At 41.3% G+C, this 23,337-nt stretch overlaps 1 protein-coding gene across 1 annotated transcript in view; it reads left to right on the forward strand.

The window, feature by feature from the left end:
• Positions 1 to 23,337, forward strand: part of BAZ2B (bromodomain adjacent to zinc finger domain 2B) — a 914,692-nt gene that overhangs the window by 461,448 nt on the left and 429,907 nt on the right. The window contains exons 13-14 of the mRNA XM_030210692.1: positions 2,728 to 2,836; positions 3,093 to 3,194. Of these exons, the coding sequence (XP_030066552.1) occupies positions 2,728 to 2,836; positions 3,093 to 3,194 (211 nt within the window). The remainder of the gene's footprint in view (positions 1 to 2,727; positions 2,837 to 3,092; positions 3,195 to 23,337) is intronic.

Raw genomic sequence — 23,337 nt, forward strand, 5'->3', positions numbered from 1 at the left:
CCTGGAAGGTCATTTTCTTGGTGGCAGTTACTTCAGCTCGTAGAGTCAGTGAGCTTCAGCCCTAGTAGCTCATGCTCCTTATACCAAATTTCATCATAATAGAGTAGTCCTCCGCACTCACCCTAAGTTCTTGCCAAAGGTAGTGTCGGAGTTCCATCTGAACCAGTCAATTGTCTTGCCAACATTTTTTCCCCGTCCTCATTCCTGCCCTGCTGAACGTCAGCTGCACACATTGGACTGCAAAAGAACATTGGCCTTCTATCTGGAGCGGACACAGCCCAACAGACAGTCCGCCCAAAACGTTTGTTTCTTTTGATCCAACAGGAGGGGAGTGGCTGTGGGGAAACGCACCATTTCCAATTGGCTAGCAGATTGCATTTCCTTCACTTACGCCCAGGCTGGGCTGGCTCTTGAGGGTCATGTCACGGCTCACAATGTTAGAGCCATGGCAGCGTCAGTGGCCCACTTGAAGTCAGCCACTATTGAAGAGATCTGCAAAGCTGCGACGTGGTCATCTGTCCACACATTCACATCTCATTACTGCCTGCAGCAGGATACCCGACGCGACAGTCGGTTTGGGCAGTCAGTGCTTCAGAATCTGTTCGGGGTTTAGAATCCAACTCCACCCCCCTAGGCCCATTTTTTATTTTGTTCCAGGCTACACTCTCAGTTAGTTGGATAAGTTGTTAGGTCAATCTCAGTTTTGTCCTCGCCGTTGCGAGGCCCAATTGACCATGTTTGTTGTTTTGAGTGAGCCTGGGGGCTAGGGATACCCCATCAGTGAGAACAAGCAGCCTGCTTGTCCTCGGAGAAAGCGAATGCTACATACCTGTGTAAGGTATTTTCCGAGTACAGCAGGCTGATTGTTCTCACAAACCCGCCTGCCTCCCCTTTGGAGTTGTGTCTTCCCATGTCTTTGTCTTGCTACATATGGGACTGACGAACACGAGCCGGTTCGGGCGGGAAGACGGCCGTGCATGCGCGGTGCGCATGGGCGCGCGAGGACTAGCAAAGGCCTTTGCTAGTAAAGTTTCCGATTGGAGGGGGCTGCCTTGGATGTCACCCATCAGTGAGAACAATCAGCCTGCTGTCCTCGGAGAATACCTTCTACAGGTATGTAGCATTCGCTGTATTGGTGGTAAAGGTGAACCTTGAGGAACTCCGCAGTCTGATTTCCATGTTGTTGATATATTTGTGTTAGATTTTACTTGGTATGACCTGGTAGTCAGAAATCCTTTGAACCAGTCAAGTACATTTCCACCAATTCCAAGGTGTTCTAGAAGTCGAAGAAGTATACTATGGTTAACCATATCGAATGCACTCGACATGTCGAATTGGAGTAGTAGTATGCTTTTACCAAAGGCTATTTCACTCTTGAATTTGGCCAGGAGAGTGACCAGCACAGTTTCGGTACTGTGGGATGGGCGGAATCCAGATTGAGATTCATGCAATAGAGAGAACTTGTCCAAATAGTTATTACTGCCTTGAGCAGAATACCAGATGCAACAGTCAGTTTGGGTAGTCAGTGTTGCAGAATCTGTTTGGAGTCTAGAATCCAACTCCACCCTCCTAGGCCTGTTTTGTTCTGTTCCAGGCTACACCCTCATCTAGATATACATAATTTCAGGTTAATCTGCCTTACGTCCTTGCCGTTGCAAGGCCCAATTGACCATTGTTTATTGTTTTGGCTGAGCCTGGATGCTATGGATTCCCCACTTGTGAAAATGGTAAGCTTGCTTGTCTTCAGAGAAAACGAAGATACTTACCTGTAGTAGGTATTCTCCGAGGACAGCAGGCTTCACATTCTTACAATCCCACCCACCTTCCTTTGGAGTTGTTTCTTCATACTTTGCTTTATTTTTATGCTATTGTATTAAACTGAAGAGCAGCGGATGTGCTTAGGGCAGGAAGGCTCTCCACGTATGCGTGGTGGGATGCATCTCCTGCCCCAGGAAAGGGCTTTTATATAATTGTACAGTTCTATATGCACCTATAATACACATAACATGTACTTATATATGCAATGCATGTAGGTATTCCCCAGGGGCTTATTTTGGATGGAACATGGACAGAGATGTGCTGTACATGCTAGGGTTTGATCTGCAAGCCTATTTTTTAAAGACAGTTTGGCATCTGTGTTGCCTTTATAAAATAGGCACCTTTTTGGACTTCTTACCTAGGCATTCTGTTACAAACTAAGGCCCATAAGTAGCAAAATCACCACTTATATGTGCAGACCTGTTATTTATTTATTTAGATTTTGCTCACACCTTTTTCAGTAGTAGCTCAAGGTGAGTTACTTTCAGGTACACTGGATATTTCTCTGTCCCAGGAGGGCTCACAATCTAATTTTGTACCTGAGGCAATGGAGGTGCTGCTCTTTTTTTTTAATGTGTTTTTATAAATGAGTGTTCCTGTTAGGTGTGACATCAAATACACTGCTACCAAAGGAGTACATATATTTTAGAAATGGCTTCATGTTCACTGAACCTTTTTCTAAAATACTAGAATTATTTTGTATGTACTGACCTAAATGTCTTTTTCTCTAACCTAGACATTCTATCCAAAATTTTCTTTCACATCTGTGGAAACTAGTTCTGTCATTGCAAGTGTGACTTTAAAGTGCATGTTTTTTAAATACAGTTTTAAAGGTATTATTACCATAGAATGTGTTGAATAAGGTGCATAACATAAACATTTCATAACAGATTACAATATTATATGTAGCTGGCAAAGAGAAACAAGAATAAGGAACATTGGTGGACGCCTTCAAGGAGAAGTAGCCTATTATGCTCCATGTGGAAAGAAGCTGAGGCAGTACCCTGAAGTAATAAAGGTACAGAATTTCCTAAATCTGATTATATTTTGATGCTATGGATTCTGCCATAATAAAAAGTATATTCCTCTGAATGATGATGTTTGGTATAAAATGCCTTTTCAAGTGAGGCTAATGTACCTTGCACTGAGCTCCTAAAATGTAAATATCCCTTCAGTAAAGCATGGACAAATAGCTGACTCTTGAGGATAGATATACAACAAAGTTGGGTTGTAATTATTAAAAGCTGAAGTGGAAAAATATGTGATTTTTTCAGTACCTCACCAGAAATGGAATAATGGATATCACAAGGGACAATTTCAGCTTCAGTGCAAAAATAAGAGTGGGTGACTTCTATGAAGCCAGAGATGGACCGCAGGTATCCACTTTTTTAAACAAGTCAAGTTCTTGGTCGTAGAAATAGTAGCGTCAGTCTAGTCAAAGTAATTTTTTATGGGTGTAAGATAACTACCTGTTACTAGTAGTTATGGAGCAGACATTTTTTGAAAGCCATTTAGCAGTGTAAATACCAATTTGTGCAGATAATAAGGCTGCCTGAAAATTGTCTTCCCTCTATGTGGCTAAAACTATATGCTTTGTTCCACAAGGTATATGTTCTTACCTACATAGAAGTGAAGCGTTCCTCATGAGCATACTTAGGATGGGGAGGAAACTATGTAGATTGCATTTTCAAATCAATGCAGTTATTTTCAATTGAAAATTTTCCCCAAGAAAAAGCAGATGCAGATGTCTGCCCTTTTTTCCTCCTTGGGGAAGATTTTTAAAGAAATATATGTAGTCTTAAAATTTCTATCTTATCTGTATGTAGTAGTTCAGATTCATTTATTTCTCAAAAATGGCATCTGTAAACTCCTAGTAACAGGGAACTTTGCAATAATGAGTGTTTTATCTGAATATATTCAGGTATGTCTTCCTGTTAACTTACTAGAGTAATTGGTTTATTATCCATGGAAAAACCTTCTTTGTTCTGGTGTGACTTTTCATCATTAATAAATATATATATATATATATATATATATGCTGTGTTCATATATTACTTAATGAGGAGTAATTTAATAACAGGGTCCCCTGTGTGAGGTGTCCAAAAAGATGCCTATGTTATAAAGTCGCACATTACAGATCACTTCTATAATAGTGCACCTATATTTAGGCACCTAGAGGGCACCTTTGTGACACATGTTCTTTGAAGAAAAATAGGTGCCTACTTTCCTTTATAGAATACTAGAGTAATAGATAAAATGTGCATGTATAGTTTAGACACACACCACTTATACTAGCCATAGAGCTGGTGTAAATGCTCGTACCTAACTTGCTGAAAAATGTGCATAAATTACAGTATTCTATAATTTATGCACATAACTGTGTGCCCTGCCCATGCTCCACTCAGACTCTATCCATATGTGTGCCCACTTTCAAACTATATGCCATCACATTTAGGTACCTTGTTGTAGCGTAGAGCATAGCTAGAATATTAGCACTTTACAGTACTCTGGTGATTTATGCACATATTTCTGTGTATGTTGGCACCCACTTTATAGAATTAATTCCTTAATCTGTAAAATGTTTTAGAAATGAGACATCAACATGTACCTTTTATTTCTCATCTCAAAAATAATTTTTATGTTATGAAATAAGCAATGAGTATGATCCCCCAACTAAACACAATTTTTTTACCAAACATTTTTCAACCTCTATGATTTTTTTTTTTTTTTTGCCAAACATCTATCTAGCTTGTGAGAAGGAAACAAAAAATGCTGCTGTTCACGACTAGACATTGATGTTGCAGCATCCAGTGCCTGCTTTGGGTGTCAAAATTGCATGTGAATCACATTTCTGAACCAGCTCTGACCAAAACTGGGTCCAGTGAAATATTTATTTTATTTATTGCATTTGTATACCACATTTTCCCACCTATTTGCAGGCTCAATGTGGCTTACATAGTTTGTTATGGTATAGTCATTTCATGATAACAAAAACACTTAGTATTGTACAGAGATTAAGTAAAGGAAGAAAGAAGGAAGGTGTTATTTGGATGGTATGGAAGGTGGACTTTAATAATTGGGAATATTGGTGAGGTAATGTTGTGAGGCTGAGGGTTCTCTTAGTAGGCCTTGTTGAAGAGATGAGTCTTCAAAGATTTTCGGAAGCTGGTTATTTCGTCAATTGCTTTCAGGGCTGTAGGCAATGCATTCCACAGCTGCGTACTCATGTAAGAGAAGGTGGTGGCGTGTATCAGCTTGTATTTTAGTCCTTTACAGCTGGGGAACTGCAGGTTGAGAAATTTGCGGGATGATCTTATGGCGTTCCTGGGAGGTAGGTCCACAAGGTTTAGCATGTAGATTGGGGCGTCTGCGTGAATGATTTTGTGTACAATCGATTTTGAACGCAATGCGTTCCTTGAGTGGGAGCCAATGAAGTTTCTCTCTTAAGGGTTTTGCACTTTCGTATTTGGTTTTTCCAAATATGAGTCTGGCGGCGGTATTCTGAGCTGTTTGGAGTTTTTAAATATTTTCTTCTTTGCAGCCAGCGTACAGTGCGTTGCAGTAGTCCAGATGACTTAATACCATTGACTGTACTAAGGTACGGAATATGTATCTCGGGAAGAAAGGTTTTACTCTTTTGAGTTTCCACATGGAGTGGAACATCTTTTTCGTTGTGTTCTTCACGTGGGCATCGAGTGTGAGGTTTCGGTCAATGGTAAGTTTGAGAATTTTTAGGTTTTGTGCAATGGGAAGAGAGCAGTATGGTGTGGTTATGGTGGAGTAGTTGTTCTTGTTGTGTTGTGAGGTGAGTACAAGACATTGTGTTTTTTCTGCGTTGAGTTTTAACTGGAATGTATCCGCTCAGGAGTGCATGGTTTGTTGGCTTTGGTTGATCTCGTTGGTGATTTCATTTAGATCGTGTTTGAACGGGATGTAAATTGTGACATCGTCTGCGTATATGTAGGGATTAAGGTTCTGGTTGGCCAGTAGTTTAGCTAAAGGTATCATCATTAGGTTGAAGAGAGTTGGTGATAGGGGGGAACCTTGAGGAACTCCATTCAGGTATCCATGGGGTTGATATGTCCACGTTCGTTGTTACTTGGTATGATCTTGTAGTCAGGAATCCTTTGAACCATTTGAGAACTGTACCTCCTACTCCAAAGTATTCTAGTATGTGTAGTAGTATTTCATGGTTAACCTATTTGAAGATAACATAACAGTAGGTGCAGTCTTCAGATATGTGTACTTTTTATATGTGTATATCCATGCACACTTATTACAACCATTTCTCGAAGGATGAGCAGGAAGTCCTCACATCAAGTGTGAAGTCACCAATTGAGTTTGCATGGAAAGCTTCTCTAGCTCAGAACACCCTGGAAGCTTTTAGTCTACCCCGCATGTGTGCCTTTTTTTTTGCCTGCCACTGTTGTGCAGGACCATCTCAGTCTTTGTTTTTCCATGGAGCCAATTGGACTTATGCCATTGGAGGTCCCATTGCAACAAGACCATATCCATCCTGGATACCCTTAACTGATGCTTGTTATGCCTGGTTCCCAAGCATGATCCCTCTTGATGTAAACTGTGCTCATTGCTGTCCAAGAGAGGTCTTTGTGGTTGAGGGAAGCAGCATGAACGTATTTTTGGTGCTGAGAAGTCTGGTCCATCAGCTTCAATATCAGAAACATCAGTCTCTATGGATCCCCGGAATGGCATCAAATGCTGAGGATGCATTGGGGTGCACCATTCACCCTTGACATCTAGCATCAACAGAGGCCATTGGGATCAATCACCTGACTCCTGTCTGAAGAAAAGGAAGGCCAAGGGCTTGTAGTGCCAAGCGCAATAAAGGAAGTGGAAAACACAACTTCAAGAGATCAATCCGAGACAAAAGGGTGAGATGCTCCAGAAAGCAACCTTTATTAGCATCTCACCCTTTTGTCTCGGATTGATCTCTTGAAGTTGTGTTTTCCACTTCCTTTGTTGCTGTTGAATTTTTTGTGGAAACTGCGAACCCCATCTGTTTCTGCGGTTGTAGTGCCAAGCACCAGGTGGAGTCCGGAATGCACTGACATCGCAACGGATTAAAGCATGGTGCTAAAAGCACCAAGGCACCAAAGTCACCCACTATTCATCCTCCCCGATATCAGACAGGGTATAACAGCCTCCAAGGGCCTGAAACACAGGTTTTGATACTCCCCAGATGACTCAGAAAGGCATGGACAGTTCTACTGCTTTCCTTATGCGTTTGTCAATAGCAGCCTTTGAGAAGCTGCTTATGAGAAGATTTAATAAGTAAATGGAGCTCTTCTTTGTTGTTGTTCAACACTGCCAATGTCGATGCAGAGGGATGTCCAGCTGGCCCTTGAGACTTGTGCACTGCCTGAAGGGGAGGCATCAACACTGAGACCTGGAAGGACCTCAGAGTCATCCTCTGCCTCGCCATTGTTGATCTCCAGTGCAGCAAAGGAGGAAGCTTCACCAAAACATCAGAGATCCTCAGTGTCTCAACACTCATGCCCAAGGCCTGACTCCAGTGTCTGAAGGTTGAGACAGACAGAGATGGAGACTTCTCTGGAATATTTTCCTGAGTCTGAAACTGAGGTCTCCTGGAGCTCTAATGATTATAAGCCAGATGTTTTCTCTGAAGAGGGTTCCACTGGCCTAACATGAGATCTAGTTCCCCCACACGTGAGAAGAAAATACTCACCAGAGGAGTAATCATTTATTGGTTTTATAAGGGAAATATTTGATTGTGTTCCATTTAAATTAGAGACAGAGGAGGAACCTAGGGCAGAAGCACTGGACATCCTCCAAGCCCTCGACTCCCCCACCACCACCACCACCACACACACACATCTACCCCTGGGAAGCTGTGACAGTGCCTGTTCTCAGAATTCTAGAGGATGTACAGATGAGAATGTGGGAGACTCCCTCTCTGTACATTTCTAACAAGAAGGTCAACTCTATGTATAGAATCCAAAAGGCTCCTGGATTCAAGAAGCAGCAGTTTTTTCACCATTCTTTGATAGTCTAATCTGCTCTCAAATGATCAACAATTTCCCCACCCCTCTGGATCAAAGCTCAGATATTGGAGTCTTATAGGTGGAAGTTCTTTCAGAATGCAACAAATAAATAAATAAATAAAGAATGCTAAGCGTACTTCCTGTGTAGCTTCTAATCAGCTCTTCATAAGCATGTACTTGCAGAATATTGTGCAGCTTATTCGGAAGTTTGTAGACACTTTCCCTCAAGAGAAGGCCAAACAGTCTGTTTTCTAGTGGGAAAAGAAGAGTATGCAGAACATTTTCAATATGACATTGAGAGCTTGCTTCGCTCTGGGTTTCAAACCTCAGATATGACATGCAGGAAAGGTTTGTTGATATGCCGTGCCATACCATGGAGAGAATTTCTTCAGAGACATTCTCTCTCCAGGCCTGCTTCCAACCTGGCCTACTAGGAAGTACCAGAGTGGAGGATAAAGGAGCTCGTACTTTCAAAGGCATAGGTATATTCTCTCTTCTACTCTTCCAAATCCAGAGAGTGATCTTACTCTTCCAGACAGCAGAGAGCCCAGAAGTCCTAGTCAGTGCTGCAGTCAAAACCTGGGGCAAGATTTTGACTGCCTCCATAAGAACATAACACGTTATGCTCATAGGTATCCAGCAATTCTTCAATAGACAGAATTCAAACAACAAAATCATTTATCTTTTTCAATATGATATTTTCGCACTGGATTGGTGACCTCAGCAGTGCTCATTGCTAAAGTTTTGAATATAGTAATGTACCCAGCACCCACTTCTTCATCGGTTCACCCGATAACTACTATTAAATTATTTATACTTTATCAATTATTTTATTTATCTTTTTATATCAAACCCAGGGGTTCTGTTATCCAACATGCGTGTTTCGCTGAGAAACGAGCTGTCTCAAGGACATTCCCCTATAAAAAGAAAACAATGATTTTATCTCATACCGTCACCCGAGAGCCCAGCATTAACCAGTTCCCAAGTAATGATAGATTTAAAATTCTATTCAATCAGTTTCTTACCCCAAGCTTCCATTAGTGCAAGCTCTGCTATTACTACTCGAGACCAACCCCCTTGCAAAGATGGCGGCGGTGTTCCTTCAGCTTGTTTAAATGCCCGCACTCCTAGTGACATGATAATCCCTCCCCTTGACTCCTATAGGACAGAAGATCTTACCTAAACCTCTACTTCCTCAAATCAGCGACGCCCATTCCAACTCAGCATTTAAGCCGTCAGGGGCAACCATCTGTAGAGTGTAAATATACCATTGTTCTCTATAATTCAATAACTTCCCAACTGAACCACCCTCTTTTCCTGGCCCAACGTGTTCTACTATTCTGTATTTAATATCCTCAACAGTATGCTGTTGCTGCAGCCAATGTTCCACCAAGGGTGCCTGGATATTTTGAGTAGTGATATGAGATTTATGCTCAGTAAGGCGCATCTTAATGGGTCGTGCAGTCCTCCCTACATACATTAATTGACAGGGACATATTATAATATAAACTACATTGCTAGTGTCACAGGTAGTCACATCTCTAGTCTTCAAAATCCTCCCTCTCCCTGGGACTGACCAAGTATAACCTGTAATCGCTGATCTACACCACTGACAGTGCCCGCATATCAGCTGTCCCCCCCCTACTGTCATTAGATTGAGGGTCAAAAAAGTTTTTAGATACTAAAAGTTCCCCCAAAGTTTTACCCCTCGTATAAGATATCCTCGGAAACTCATAAAAACAAGGGTACAATTGAAGTATGTGCCAGTACGTCTTTATAATCTGCACTACCTTCTGACTTACTTCAGTAAAAGGAAGAACACATGTTAAACAGTCCAATTCCTCTAGCACACCTTCTTTTAATAACGGGGCATTGAGCATACCGGGCTCGTAAATATGGTTTTCTAATGGCCGATTTTGGATAGCCTCTTGCAGTAAACCGCTGTCTTAGTTCTTTTGCTTGAGTTTTAAATTCCTATAGGGAAGAGCAAACATGTCACGCCCTTAAAAATTGGCTGACTGGAACATATTATTTTAGATGGTAAGGGTGAAAGCTACCAAATTGTAGAATCTCAACTAGAACAACCTCCTAAGGAATTTTCATATATAAAATTTGTCCAGAAGATCTATAAAGACCTTTCCCTGGGTGTTTCTCAAATCCATACTCCAGTCTTTCTCAACAACTAAAGAACTTGCAGCTCTGCCCATTCATGAGCTTTTAGAAGAGCTACAATGGAACATATGGGAAAACCTCTTCCTCCATACCACCAACTAGGTGCATAGAGCTGTGTTTATAAAGTCTTAATGGTGCCAGGACAGTGGAAAAATGGTAGTAAGGGAGTTCATCTTGAATTTCTTTTTCTTGATGAAACAGTTGTGATCATGTTGGTCTAGGATGGGTTGCAGACCTTTTTCTGGAGATGAGAATGAATCTTGAATAAAACCATTGATTATGAAACTGTGGTGGTACTACTTCAGTGGCTGTTCAGAAGGGAGTGGGTCCCACACCGAAGGGTACTGTCATGGTTTGCTGATTAAATTTAGTGTGTAGCTCTGACAAATAGTTTGAGGAACCAAGCAATCCATTGTGATGGCTTGCCACTGATTGGAAAAATATAGGAGCCTTCCACCCTCAGGGATAGTCAAGATTCGACTTTTCTAGGCTCCATGGGTATTTACAAAGGTTGTAGCAGTTGTGGCTGCAGCCCTATGAAGAGAAGGCCATTACATCTTTCTTTACCTCGACTGGCTCGTTTCCATATCTTTATGTTCTGCTGCGTTGTACACTATGAACGCCACCATCGATACAGAAAAGTCCACACTAAACCTTATGCAAAGACTGCAGTTTATCAGTGCCCGTATGGACACTTCTGTAGCAAAAACAGCACATCACTGCCAGAATTTCAAACAAGCATACTACCTTAGCTCTCACACTCCTAGAGCTACTGGGACATGTGGCGGCCATTGTCCACATAATCTCATTTGCTAGAATGCACATGCAAGAATTACAGTGGGATCTAAAGTTGCATTGGCACCAACATCTTCAGTCCCTCAGAAAATAATACTGCTCTCCAGCTCTGTATGCCTGTCATTGCAATGGTGGTTTCATTGAGTCAGCCACATCATGGGATGCTTTGACAATAGGATGGAGGGGGGGGGGGGGGGGGCCGCCATCTCCTTCAATGGTAATCTACTTTTAATGTGACTTTTACTGGGTTTTTTCTTCTCTGCATAGAGATTTCCCAGACTGGTGCAGGACACCATGTTTTCGGCATATTTCTCTTATCAGTAGTAGACAGTGTTAGAAAAAAACATATTTATCTTTCTTCCCCTAGGAAAAGAAATACCCAACTTGTGTACCTGTTATGAACGTACTTTTTGTGCTTCCTGATTGGCTACATCAACTAGAGCTCCCTGAATTCAGAGAGCATAATGATCAGCATATGTACTTATTTTTCTGACACATTTTGTATTGGGGTCATTTTGCTTTTGGGACGTTTTGTGTACAGACACTGGCTTCAAGACCTGCACCAGATTATGTGCAAATGGGGTTTTGGGATCTCCAAGCCTGTGTTTGTAGTCTGCCACTGCTCTAGCAATTCCTCCAGAGTTGGCAGAGTGAGGAGTTCCCATGTTGTTTCTGAGTGTTCTCTAATTGCGAATAGCTGCAGCTGATCGCTGAGTCTGACCTATCACCTGCAAATAATGAAAAGCTAAGTATATAATTGTAACTGTTCTGGGTGTCTAAGTGAGTGTTTGTAGCTAGCAGTGGAGATACACAAAGAACAGTAAGCTGCTGGCCACAGCCTTCATCAGTGGGCTACTGTTAAGAAGAGTTATTTTACTGTTAACCCCAGTTATTAGTAAATATGTCTTATTGCTTAAAATGAGACGTGCTAAAATAGCATGAATTAGTGGTAAAGTAACATGTCTTAATGATAGCTCACATTGATAACTACACCCCTTAGAATCCAACGCCATCACCCCTTGGTCCCGTTCTTACGATTTTCAGGTTGCCAGGTATAAAAAAAAAAGGCTAAGCATAAAACTGAAAAAGGCTTGTTGCCTATCCTTTTTTTTATTGTTCTCTGTTTTGTTTAGTTTGTAAGCTTGTCATCCTGCATTTCCTAGGGGGAAGGGGGTGAAGCTACTTACCTGTAGCAGATGGTCCTGGATAGCAGGATTCAAGTTTTTCATGTCCCATATTAAAGCCATTCATAGATTGAGGAAGCCCTACTAGGGTCCTTCTGAATGTGCACTCACTTGTGAGGACTTGTATCTTTCTGTCCATACAGAACACTTGCTATATGTAAATAGCTTAGTTTTATGGCAGTGAGTTCAAAATTAAGATTATTTTGAATGTACGCCAGCCATAAGCATTAACAGTGAATATATATTGAATCACAATATCGATTTTTTTTTTTACTTTTAGGAGATAATTTTACAAGGATATTTTGTGCATATGTGTCAGTATACATGCATAAAAGGCCTCTTATAAAATTACCACATGTATAAAGGTATATGTGATTCATTTAAATTAGGCACATATTTGTGTGTCTTTAGAGTAGGCAGGTTAAAGATTATGGGTAGAGTTGCCAATTACGGGCTAATATGCCTGTTCTGAAGCAAGCCTAAGGAGGTCTTTTACTATGGTGTGCTAGCATCTGTAGCTTGCGCTAAACACTGAGACACACATAGGAATATAATGGGCGTCTCAGTGTTTAGCGCCAGCTGATTTTTAGCGTCAGCTAAAAATGCTAGCACACCTTAGTAAAAGACCCCCTAAATGTCCACAGCTTCAGTCTAGCTGTTATTTATGCAGGATTTGTGCTTGTATTTTATAAATTACCGTCCACACATAGAAGTTCTAACAAAAGTAGGAGTTCGTGAATTTACATTTTTTCCTTAATAAAAATCAATGACCACTGTAATGGTAAGATTCTAGAACAATGTAGTGCTTTGTTTATCATTGTACAATAGAGCACTTCTTATCCAGAATGATTGCGACCAGTCTTGTTCTGGATAAGCACATTTTCTGCGTAGTAGAAGTTTCAGATGGTAGAAGACTTTTGCATAACAGAACACAGATCTAAGCCCATGGTTGGCGATTTTTTTTTGAGGGGTGGGGGTGGTATAATGGAAGTTTTTAGGTAAAGGAACTAAAGATATATGGCATTCTACTGTATTATTTTAAAATTTGCAACCAAAGCATGCCTGTCAGCTATTCTAAAGGTATCACATGACTGCAGTGCTTTCAGATAAATTCTGTATCCTGACAGAGTACTTTAACTATAAGGGTAAGGGACTTGTCAGCCAGTCTGAAATATAACAAATCTGAAGCGCAATTTAGTAGGCAGAATGCCACATTGAAGTGCTACAAAACCATGTGTGAAAGCAGTAAAAGAACAGCTTAGATTTTGTTTTTTTACATCTGCTGTTGCTTGTTTTCATTGATCAAAATATGGAGGAGAATCTGGAATTTAGATGCTTTTAGATAAACTGTAGCAGTCATAACTGCTCAGCTTCTCAAAATATGTCTCAGCTTTTTAGTATAGTGATCAGCATAACAATAAAGCTATGATAGTATCTGTCAGATACACGTACCCACCTCCTCATTGGCTGAATGGCTTAATGAGCCAAGCATATAGTAAGGAGGGGGGGTTATGTAATCCTCATTAATCCTTATTCAAGTCCATACTTTATTCTCAACATATTTCACAACACTTTTTTGTTTTATAAATTTTTTTGTAAAAAGATTTCTTTGGAAGAGTCTAAACATTTCTTCCTTATTTTTAATATTCATAGCATTGTATATCAATCAAAAGAGTACTTAGCTTTTAGCTTAGGTTGGAGTATACACAGTGGAGAACAGTTGTCACCGACATAGATCCATGTTTCGCATTTAGCTGTTTCTTTCAATATGACAGCTAAAGTACTTGTTTTATAAAATCAAACACTAGTTCCCAATATAAATACTACTGAACAGAAGACTAGTAGACTCGATATCACTAGTGTCAAATATCAGTCATCAAGTAATAAAGTATTAAGGTGTTTTTTTTATGAAGCGCAGCAAAAGGGGGCCTGCACTGTCATTGGCATGTGTTCTTAACGTGTGCTGAGGCCCCCTTTTGTCGCAGCGGGTAAAGGGAAGGTTTTTTTTTTTTAAGAAATGAACGTGCAGCAAGTGAAGCACTTGCCACATGCCCATTTCAGGTAGGAGCACTTAGCACCACCCATTGAGGTGGCAGTAAGGGCTCCCGCACTACCTCGGCGGTGACTGGGCAGTGCCGACAGGTACACACCGTTACTACAAACATAAAGATATGTTTTTAGCACCGGAAATGGCATGCGTTGGGGTGGGCAGCCTGGCGATACTCCCCTTTTAGCTAGCAGTATGCCCGGGTTGGGCTTACCACTGCTTTCAGTAAATAATACCGTAGTACCTGGTTACTGGTATATGGGAGCATATTTCAAATGAATATTGCCCCACCCAGAGGCAATCATTCAGATTTCCTGTACATCATTGGCTTTCTGTATGTGGAGAACAAAGTGAAAATACATCAAAATGTATTTTTCTCAGTGCTGGTATGTGCAAAAGTTGTGCACCCTCTGAACTTAGTGTGCGGTTTGGAGTATAAATTTTAAGAACTGTAGAAAGATAATGGGCTGCATCCAATTTTAAAGCTTTATGTATCGTGAGTAAGATTTTAAACACTGTGGACTAAATTCAGTAAATGGCACCCAAATTTGGGCACTGAAAAAAACGCTCACTGAGTGATATTCTATAAAACGGCACTCCAAGTTGGAGCATGAGGATAATTTGGATTGTAAATTTTGAAATTTTTGATTTTGGACACTTTTTCACAATATGGAGGTTTTTTGACCTATGATTACTTTTTTTTTTAACTGTAAGTATGATTGATCACTGATACAGTGATTCGTTATATCAATCAAGATATATGCCACATTTTATGAGGTCTTTTCCTCCTTTACATTTTTTAAACATTTTTTATTAACCAACAATAGATTTGCAAATAAACAAATACAAACTTCAGTTTTCATTTCTCCCCTCCCACCCACTCTTCCCTTAACCCCCCTCTTCCTCCCTACCCTCCCTCCCCCCTCCCATCTTTACACCTATTACTAACTCATTTGGGTCATAGCCCTTAATTGAGTCCAGAGGTCGTCATTCATATTATAATATCCCACCCTTTTATCAGTTAGTTTCTCCATCTCCCCAATGAGGGAAAGTTTTAAAAGCCAGTCTTGCTCCGTTGGTGCCTCTTGTTGTTTCCAAAACCGAGCTATGACACTCTTTGCAGCCGTCAAACACATCCTCTTTAAATGTCTCTGCTATTTAGCTCCTCGTCTGTTCCCTAAGCCCAACAGACACCATTGAGGATCACACAAAAATGTCTTACCCATGTGGGTAGTTATCTTTGCTGTAACAGTTTGCCAATACAATTTTAATATCCCACATGACTACCAGATATGTAAGAAGGTTCCCTCTTCCGTTAAACATCTCCAACAATACTGTGAGGCCCCTGGAAACATCACATGCAATCTATGTGGGGTTAAATACCATCTCGAGAGGACCTTGAAAGCATTTTCTTTCAACAACATGCAGTTCGATGCTTTGTTAACTTCCAAGATGATGGCCTTCCACTCATGGACTGTGAACTCCTTCTGCAGATCACTTTCCCATCGAGCCATAAACAAGCATTTCTCAAAACTCCTACCCCTTATAAATTTATACAACTTAGATATAACTCCCTCATTTCCCCAAAGAGCCCCACAAATTCTCTAACTCTTCATAGTCCTCTGGGTCCTTTCGTAACCATCCTTGTGTGTAAATGTAATGTTGGACCTGTAGATAAAAGAATCTATCCTTATCCAAAACCCCATATTCTTCCTTAAGCTCTGTAAACAATCTCATTTTCCCATCTTCTAATAGATCTCGAAACCTCAGTAAACCCCTCTCAGCCCACCTCTTTGCCACCGGATTTCCCAACCCCACCCTGAATGTGGGTTCCCCCCGAATGTAAGCGTAAGTAGATGTAGTTCTAGCTTTCCAAAAGCGTGCCCTGAGGGATACTCATAATGTTAGTAGATGTCTGACAAACGGATTAGTAGAAAGCCTGCTAAAAGTGGGATATGTCGATGAGGCCCATATAACTGACTGCAAACTATATTGCTGCACCATCACCTGATCCATGTGTGCTGCCACTGACAATTTCTCATGACCCCACGTGGAGATAAGTTTCAGTTGTGCTGCCCAATAATACCACTCAAGATTCGGGACCCCTCTCCCACCCAATTCTGTCGACCGCCAAAGCAGCTTCCTGCTTAGCCTCGGAACTTTGCCCCCCCAAATAAACTTCAAGATAACTTGTTGTAACTTCCTCAACTCCATACTAGGGACCGCTATAGGCAGTGCCTGGAACAGAAACAAAAGTCTGGGCAGAACATTCATCCTAATCGATGCTATCCGTCCCCACCAGGACAACCACTTTCCCTCCCAGCCATCCATATCGTTACGTATTTGGTGAAACAACGGTATATAATTTAGCTGATATAGCTGAGAGATCTGTATGGGTATTTTAACTCCTAAATATTTAATATTATCCCTCTAATCTAAAAGGAAAATTATGTGAAAGCTCTTCCATCCTATGCTGTGCAATAGACACCCCAATCATTTCAGATTTATCATAGTTTATCTTAAAACCAGAAAGCCTACTGAACTCTTTCAACTCTGCCAACAATATAGGGAGATTTAATCCCGGGTTGTTTACAAAAAATAACACATCATCGGCAAATAAAGCCAATTTGTGTTCAGTACCACCAATCATGATTCCTGGAATGTCAACTGATTCCCGCACCCTCTGTGCCAAGGGCTCAATCGAGAGTGCGAATAGCAGTGGTGACAGCGGACACCCCTATCTAGTACCCCGTTCAATCTGGAAGGCTGATGTGTACCCCCCATTTACTTTAATTCTTGCCACGGGCTTCTCATATAACCGTTGTAACCACCCGATTAACCCATGACCAAACCCCAGATGTTCCAGCACTTCCCACAAATAGGGCCACTCCACCCTATCGAACGCTTTATCTGCATCCGTACTCAAAAGAGCCATCGGAGTCCCTCTCTGTTGGGCTGCCCATATAACATGTAGGGTGCGTCGGATGTTGTCTGCCATCTGCCGCCCCATGACAAACCCTGATTGGTCAGTGTGAATCAGTGTAGGCAGAATCTTTCCTAGCCTATCGGCAACTACCTTAGATAATATCTTAACATCCAAGTTTATCAATGAGATGGGGCGATAAGAGCCACATACCGCCGGATCCCTTCCTGATTTCAAGAGCAGGGAAATCCCTGCTTCGTGCATACTCACCGGCAGTGGCTGGCCATCAAAGCACGCATTCCCAACCCTCAACAATAAAGGCCCCACTTCCCCAACAAATGTCTTATAGAACCTGGCAGAATATCTGTCCAGGCCGGGCGCCTTCCCTCCTTGGAGTCCCTTAATCACCCGTTGGATCTCGTCAAGATGAAATGGGGCCTCCAACCGCTCGCGCTCCAAACTTGACAGCCTAGGGAGGCGCAATTCCCCTAAACTCTTCCTAATCTCTCCCCCCTCTGCCCCCTCTTACTGCGATATAGAGCCTGATAAAATTTTTCAACTGGTCTCTGATTTCTTTATCCCCGTAATACATCTTATCACCCGCCCCCCTTAATTTTTGTTATTGTATGACCCCTTTGTCTATGCCTCAGAAGGTTAGCCAGCATCCTTCCAGACTTATTACCGAATTCATAAAATTTTTGCTGGAGTATCTTACGTAAAAACTCCACCCATTCTACCTGCAATTTTTCTAATTCCACCCTACACTGCAGTAGCTCTCTCAGGACACCCCCTGAGCCTCCCTTCTGATGACGGCATTCCAACTTTGCTAGCCGTGCCCGTAATTCCAATTCCCTATTTTCCCGTTGCCTCTTTTTCCGTGCTCCCCATTTAATGAGATGGCCCCTCACCACAGCCTTCAGGGCATCCCACAATGTACCATCCAAAACCTCTCCAGTGTCATTCATAAGCAGGTAATTCTGGATGACCTGTCGAATATCCTCCCGCACCCTACTATCCCCCAGAATCAACTCATTTAATCTCCAGAAGAGTTGGCGCCTCTCCTCTGTCAAACCCTTTAGCTCAATCTCCACGGGGGCATGATCTGATGTGGAAATGGACCCAACATGTGAATCGGCCACTTGATCCCATAGTTGGCGGCTACACCACACCATGACAATTCTCGTGTATGTATTCTGAGAATATGAAAAAAAGGTATAAGACCGCTGACTTGGATGCTTAAGCCTCCAGACATCCACTAAATCTAAGTTGGAGACCAGGGATTTTAACTGTGCACAGTGGGCTGAGTACATATCGACCAACCCCTTTGAATGATCCATAGATGTCATACTGGTATTAAAATCCCCACCCAATATCATCCCCCCTTTCTGAAACTGGAAGAGTTCCTTATGAATCCGGGCAAAAAATTCTCCCTGTCCTGAGTTAGGAGCATATATATTTACTATGGTCACCTCCTTGCCAAACAGCTGGCCCCTAACCGCCAGGCACCTTCCCAGAGCATCCCTATATACTTCCTCTGTTACAAATGGAATATTTTTATGAATGTAAATCGCTAAAACCTCCCACCGTGCCCCCTCTGGCATCAAAATGTGTGATACAGTCACTATATCCCTGATATTTAAGTAGATGTGCATCCCTCTTTTGAATGTGTTTCCTGCAGTAATATAATATCCCAATTAAGTTTCTGCAATTCACGATGTATCAGACTTCGTTTCATTGGGGAATTCATCCCATTAACATTCCATGACCCAATGTTTAAACCCTTAACCCCCTTACCTCCCCCCATCCCCCCCTCTGCTGGACAGAGCCAATTGCCGCCAGCCAGTAATGTTGAGGAAGTCACTCCTCGTCGGAGCTCATCACCCTCTTCCCCCACAACAACATTTCCCCAGATCCCTCCCCCAAAATTCAAGTATTTCTGCATACCACCCAGACCCCTGTCAACCATATAACAAGCATCCTGTAAAAACTCCAACATTGCCCCCCTCCTTCATGCCAAACATTCTAAATCATACCCCATTGAACCCATGAGGTAACTGAAACAATGAGATCCCCAAGTTCTCTCTCACGTCCATTCAGGTTACTCTAGTCGCTGCTGGTAGCTGCGACATGTTCTCTTTTCGTGAGCGCACTCTTTGCCAGGAAGACCCCTTCTTTGTCTTGACTGATGTACTCGAGACCCCCCCCCCCCCCAAAGCCGCCGGGGGCAGGTTTGTATAGCCCAATTCGGTAAGGACTTTCCAAGCTTCACCCAACGTAACCACTCTTCGGGTAATGCCATCTGCTGTGAACTGGAGGCCAAAAGAGAAAATCCATCGATATCGAAAATTGGACTGCTGGAGATAGGTGGTCAGATCTTTGAATTCTCTTTGCCTTTGAAGGGTTCCTAACGCCAAATCTTGGAACACCAAAATTTTATGATTATCCCAGAGGATCTCACCCTGGGATCTAGCTTTCCTCCAAATCTTATCTTTAATAGTGTAATCTTTAAAGCATACCACACTGTCCCTGGGTTGCAGACTTCTTTTGGGCCCCAAACTCCGATGTACCCGATCAAACATTATCACAGGCTCCTCCATGTTAGACTGCCCCTCTGTGCCTATATCTAGTATTCTGGCACAAATTTTTCGAACCACCTGTGCACAGTCTTTATTCTGGTCCGTCTCAGGGACCCCTTTAAATCTCAAATTGTTCCTTCTGGAATGATTTTCCAAATCTTCCAGTTCCAATTGCATTTTTGCTTTCTCGGCTTGCACAATCGTGAGAGCAGTGCGCAAGCCCTCTATCTCTCCCTCCACGTGCTCCAATGTGTCTTCCACCTGCTCCACCCTGCCACCGATCTCTCTCACCTCTTTTTGAATTTCCGTGACCGCCTCACGAATGGTTTTCCGGACAGCCGACATCTCCGCTTTCAAAGCTTTGAACCACCTCGCTACCTCCTGTTTCGTCAGCTCTGTATCACTTTCCAGCTGTTCTACGGGGTCCTCCGTCTCGGAGCCCGAATCCGCGGTGGCCATTTTGTTGCAGGCTTTTTGCTGGGAGCGGCTCATGTTCGCCACCTCGTCCTTCTGTGTCACGGCGAATTTAAACTTCTCCAGCCGTTTTCTAGTAGCCATTGCTTTTCTTCTCTGCCCTGAAAATTACCACTCTTGGGGGTTGGGAACTGGGAATTAGCACTGATTTCTTCGCTGCCCCGACGGAGCTATGGATTCAGGCTTCCATCTCCGACGGTGACATCACTTCCTCCTCACATTTTTTATATTGATGAGTGTTTAAAAAATTGAAATATTTACTTTTGTGGTTTAGGATTGTTTGACCTATATTTTTGAGTGAATTAGATCCTGTTTTGTGCTTTGAACTTAGTCTCCCTGGTGGTTTGTCATTGTCTCATCCTCTTCTCCTTTGGCTTTCCATAGAGTGTGTCTTCCTGCTTCTGCTGTAGACAAACCCAGATATAATGCTTTGCAATAATCTAAGCCATTCATGATAAAACTCTGAACGACTGATTTAAAATCATAATCTGAATACAATCGTTCAACTTACTCAGCATTCATAGTTTGAAAAAATAATTCTTCACTACCTTACAAATTTGAGATTTAAATGAAAAATGAGAATCCAATATGACACCCAAATTTTGAACCTGATGAACAACCTTGATTTCATGCCACACAAATCTATAGAACTGGGATTAAATTCTTCATGCATTTCACCAACTAGCATCACTTCTGACTTTTCCACATTTAACACTAATTTATTATTCCACATCCAGTCAACAACACCACCAAACATAGATTGTAGCCATTTTATTGCCATTACTAAGTTACCATCAAATGAGAAGAACTGGATATCATCTGCATATGCTCTGTAGTGCACATCTAGAGTTTTCAACTTCAAACACAGTGGTACCTAATATTAAACAAGATTACAGATAAGGAAGAGCTTTGAGGTGTGCTCCTATAACCAGATCTCTCTTATCAGATACTGACCATCTTACCTGAACCTCATACTTCCTCTCCCTCAAAAAAGATGAAAACCAATCTAATACTGCACCTGATAGGCCACATGATCTTAGACAGTCTATCAGGATGTCATGATTTACTGTAGCCGATAAATCCAACATAGTAAGGAGACATCGGCTACATTGATCCATCACTTGTCTCATAATATCTACTGTGGGTAGGAATGATGATTCAGTGTTGTGTGCCTTCTGAAATCCATACTGAAAAAGATATAAAATATTAACTCTTTTTAAGTAGTCATCTAATTGATGTAATACAGCTTTTTCCAAAACTTTACCCATCAATGACAATGATGACACTGGTCTTTAGTTTGTAGGGTTCTTCAGATCCAAAGATTGTTTTTTCAAAAGCAGACATACAGTTGCGAATTTCAAAGAAACAAGAACTACACCAGTGTTCAGTGAAGCATTAAGAATAATGCTGAATGCTGATCTTAAGTTTGTTCCAGCTATCTGAATTATGTGTAGAACATATATCTACAGATGAATGTATTGGTCTCAAAGAGCTTAATATTAAATGAACTTCACTGGAGAAAAAAAAGAATCCCATTCAGAACTGTTGGACATTTATTATCCCTTCTTCTGATAACTGTTCATTAAAGACATCTCTTAGCTTCTCTATTTCTGTATGAAAATAATCCACAAATTCATTAGGACTGATAGAACTTGAATTTTTTGCTTTGGTCAAAGACCTTACTATAATATTAGCTCTTTAGCTCTGTTTAGAGCAAACTTAATTTTACTGTCATCTAGTTCTACTGTTTTCTCTTCTCTGGAAAATATTTGTTTCTATATTAATACCTTTCAAGTATTTAAACGTCTGTATCATATCTCCCCTGTCCATCCTCTCCTCTAGAGATACATATTCAGGTCTTGCAGTCTCTTTTCATATGTCTTTTGGTGAAAGCCCCATATCATGTTTGTGACCTTCTTTCAGACTGCTTCAAGTCTTTTTACTTCCTTAGCAAGATACAGCCTCCAAAACTGAACACAATACTCCAAGATTGATAATTCAAAGGAAATAATAGTAAATTTGATAATGAGTCTGGGGTCGTACCTTCAAAAACTTTGAAAATTAGTCAAGCTAATGTAAAGGTAACACAAGCCTGAAGGAGCAACCAATGTAACTGTATCAGTGAAAGAGTGGAGTGATCAAATTTTGTTAATTTGGCAGCCATTTTTTGAAGAATCTGTAACTTAAAATATAATTTTACTGAAAGGGAACAATATAAACTAGTCAAGTTGAGATTAAACCAATACCTTAACTAATATCATAAAGTGTTCCTCTGAAAACAAAGTACAAATCCTTTGTAATTAATGGAGTTTAAAGAAAACAGATTGAACCAACAAATTAACATGAATGTCAAAAAATAAAGTATCAAGGTGAAATCCTAAAACCCTTGAAAATTGTCCACCTTGAGAACTATAAACCATCTGATAAAATAAGTTGTTCAGGTAAATTGGATGAACAGTGTTGAAGCCAAAGAACGTTGGCCTTATCTTTGTTTAATTATTTTACTCATTATCTCATCTGTGTTAATACAATCTGATAATCTTACTAAAGTGGAGTCCTGCTCCTTACCAACCGGAACCAAGATAAATATATCGTCACATAAGAGTAAAAGTTTGCATCCAAAGCAGAAAATGTTCTCTAAGATTGATTTGGTCTTGATTTGCTGGCGTCCTGGGCTTCTGAAGTCAAGTTCAAGTTGAAGTAAGACTAAATTTTTTATAATAACCAACCCTTTTGACCGTGTATGATAGTTTTACCATCAGCAGTATGTCTTATTCCCTAGGCCAGTGGTTCCCAAATGTTTTCAGTTCACGGCACCCTTTGTGTCTGAACAATTTTTCGTGGCATCCCCCCTGCCACACAGGTCTTCCCCCCTCCTCCAGCCACACAGGTCTCCATCTTTTTGTCTACACAACTATAACAGTGCTAGGGTGTCCCTATAACATTGCCCCTTCAAATGACACACTGATTACAATTTATAACAAATTACTACTCTACCTATGAAAAGTTATTCCGTTATTATACTTCCTCTGTGTACATCCGTATGCTGCACAAGTCAGCATGTTTGAAAATATAAGTGAGATTAAATAAAAAATGCTACCAACAATAAATAATGACAACGTGGATGCAGCAGCTCATAGGTTTGCTTGCTTTGTTTTGATTGGGAAGGGGAAACAGAGACTGACGTATTGGCTTCAACTTTTTGACTTCATCCCGTCTCCTGTTTTCATCCAACCTCCTTGACAGCGAAAGCAAGTCCTGAAGGCCGTCTGCTATGTGTCCCCAGTGACCACACACAAAAAAACAAGTGCAGGGCCGCAGCAGC

Source organism: Microcaecilia unicolor, chromosome 7 (genome assembly GCF_901765095.1).
Source record: "Microcaecilia unicolor chromosome 7, aMicUni1.1, whole genome shotgun sequence".
Lineage (NCBI taxonomy): Eukaryota > Metazoa > Chordata > Amphibia > Gymnophiona > Siphonopidae > Microcaecilia > Microcaecilia unicolor.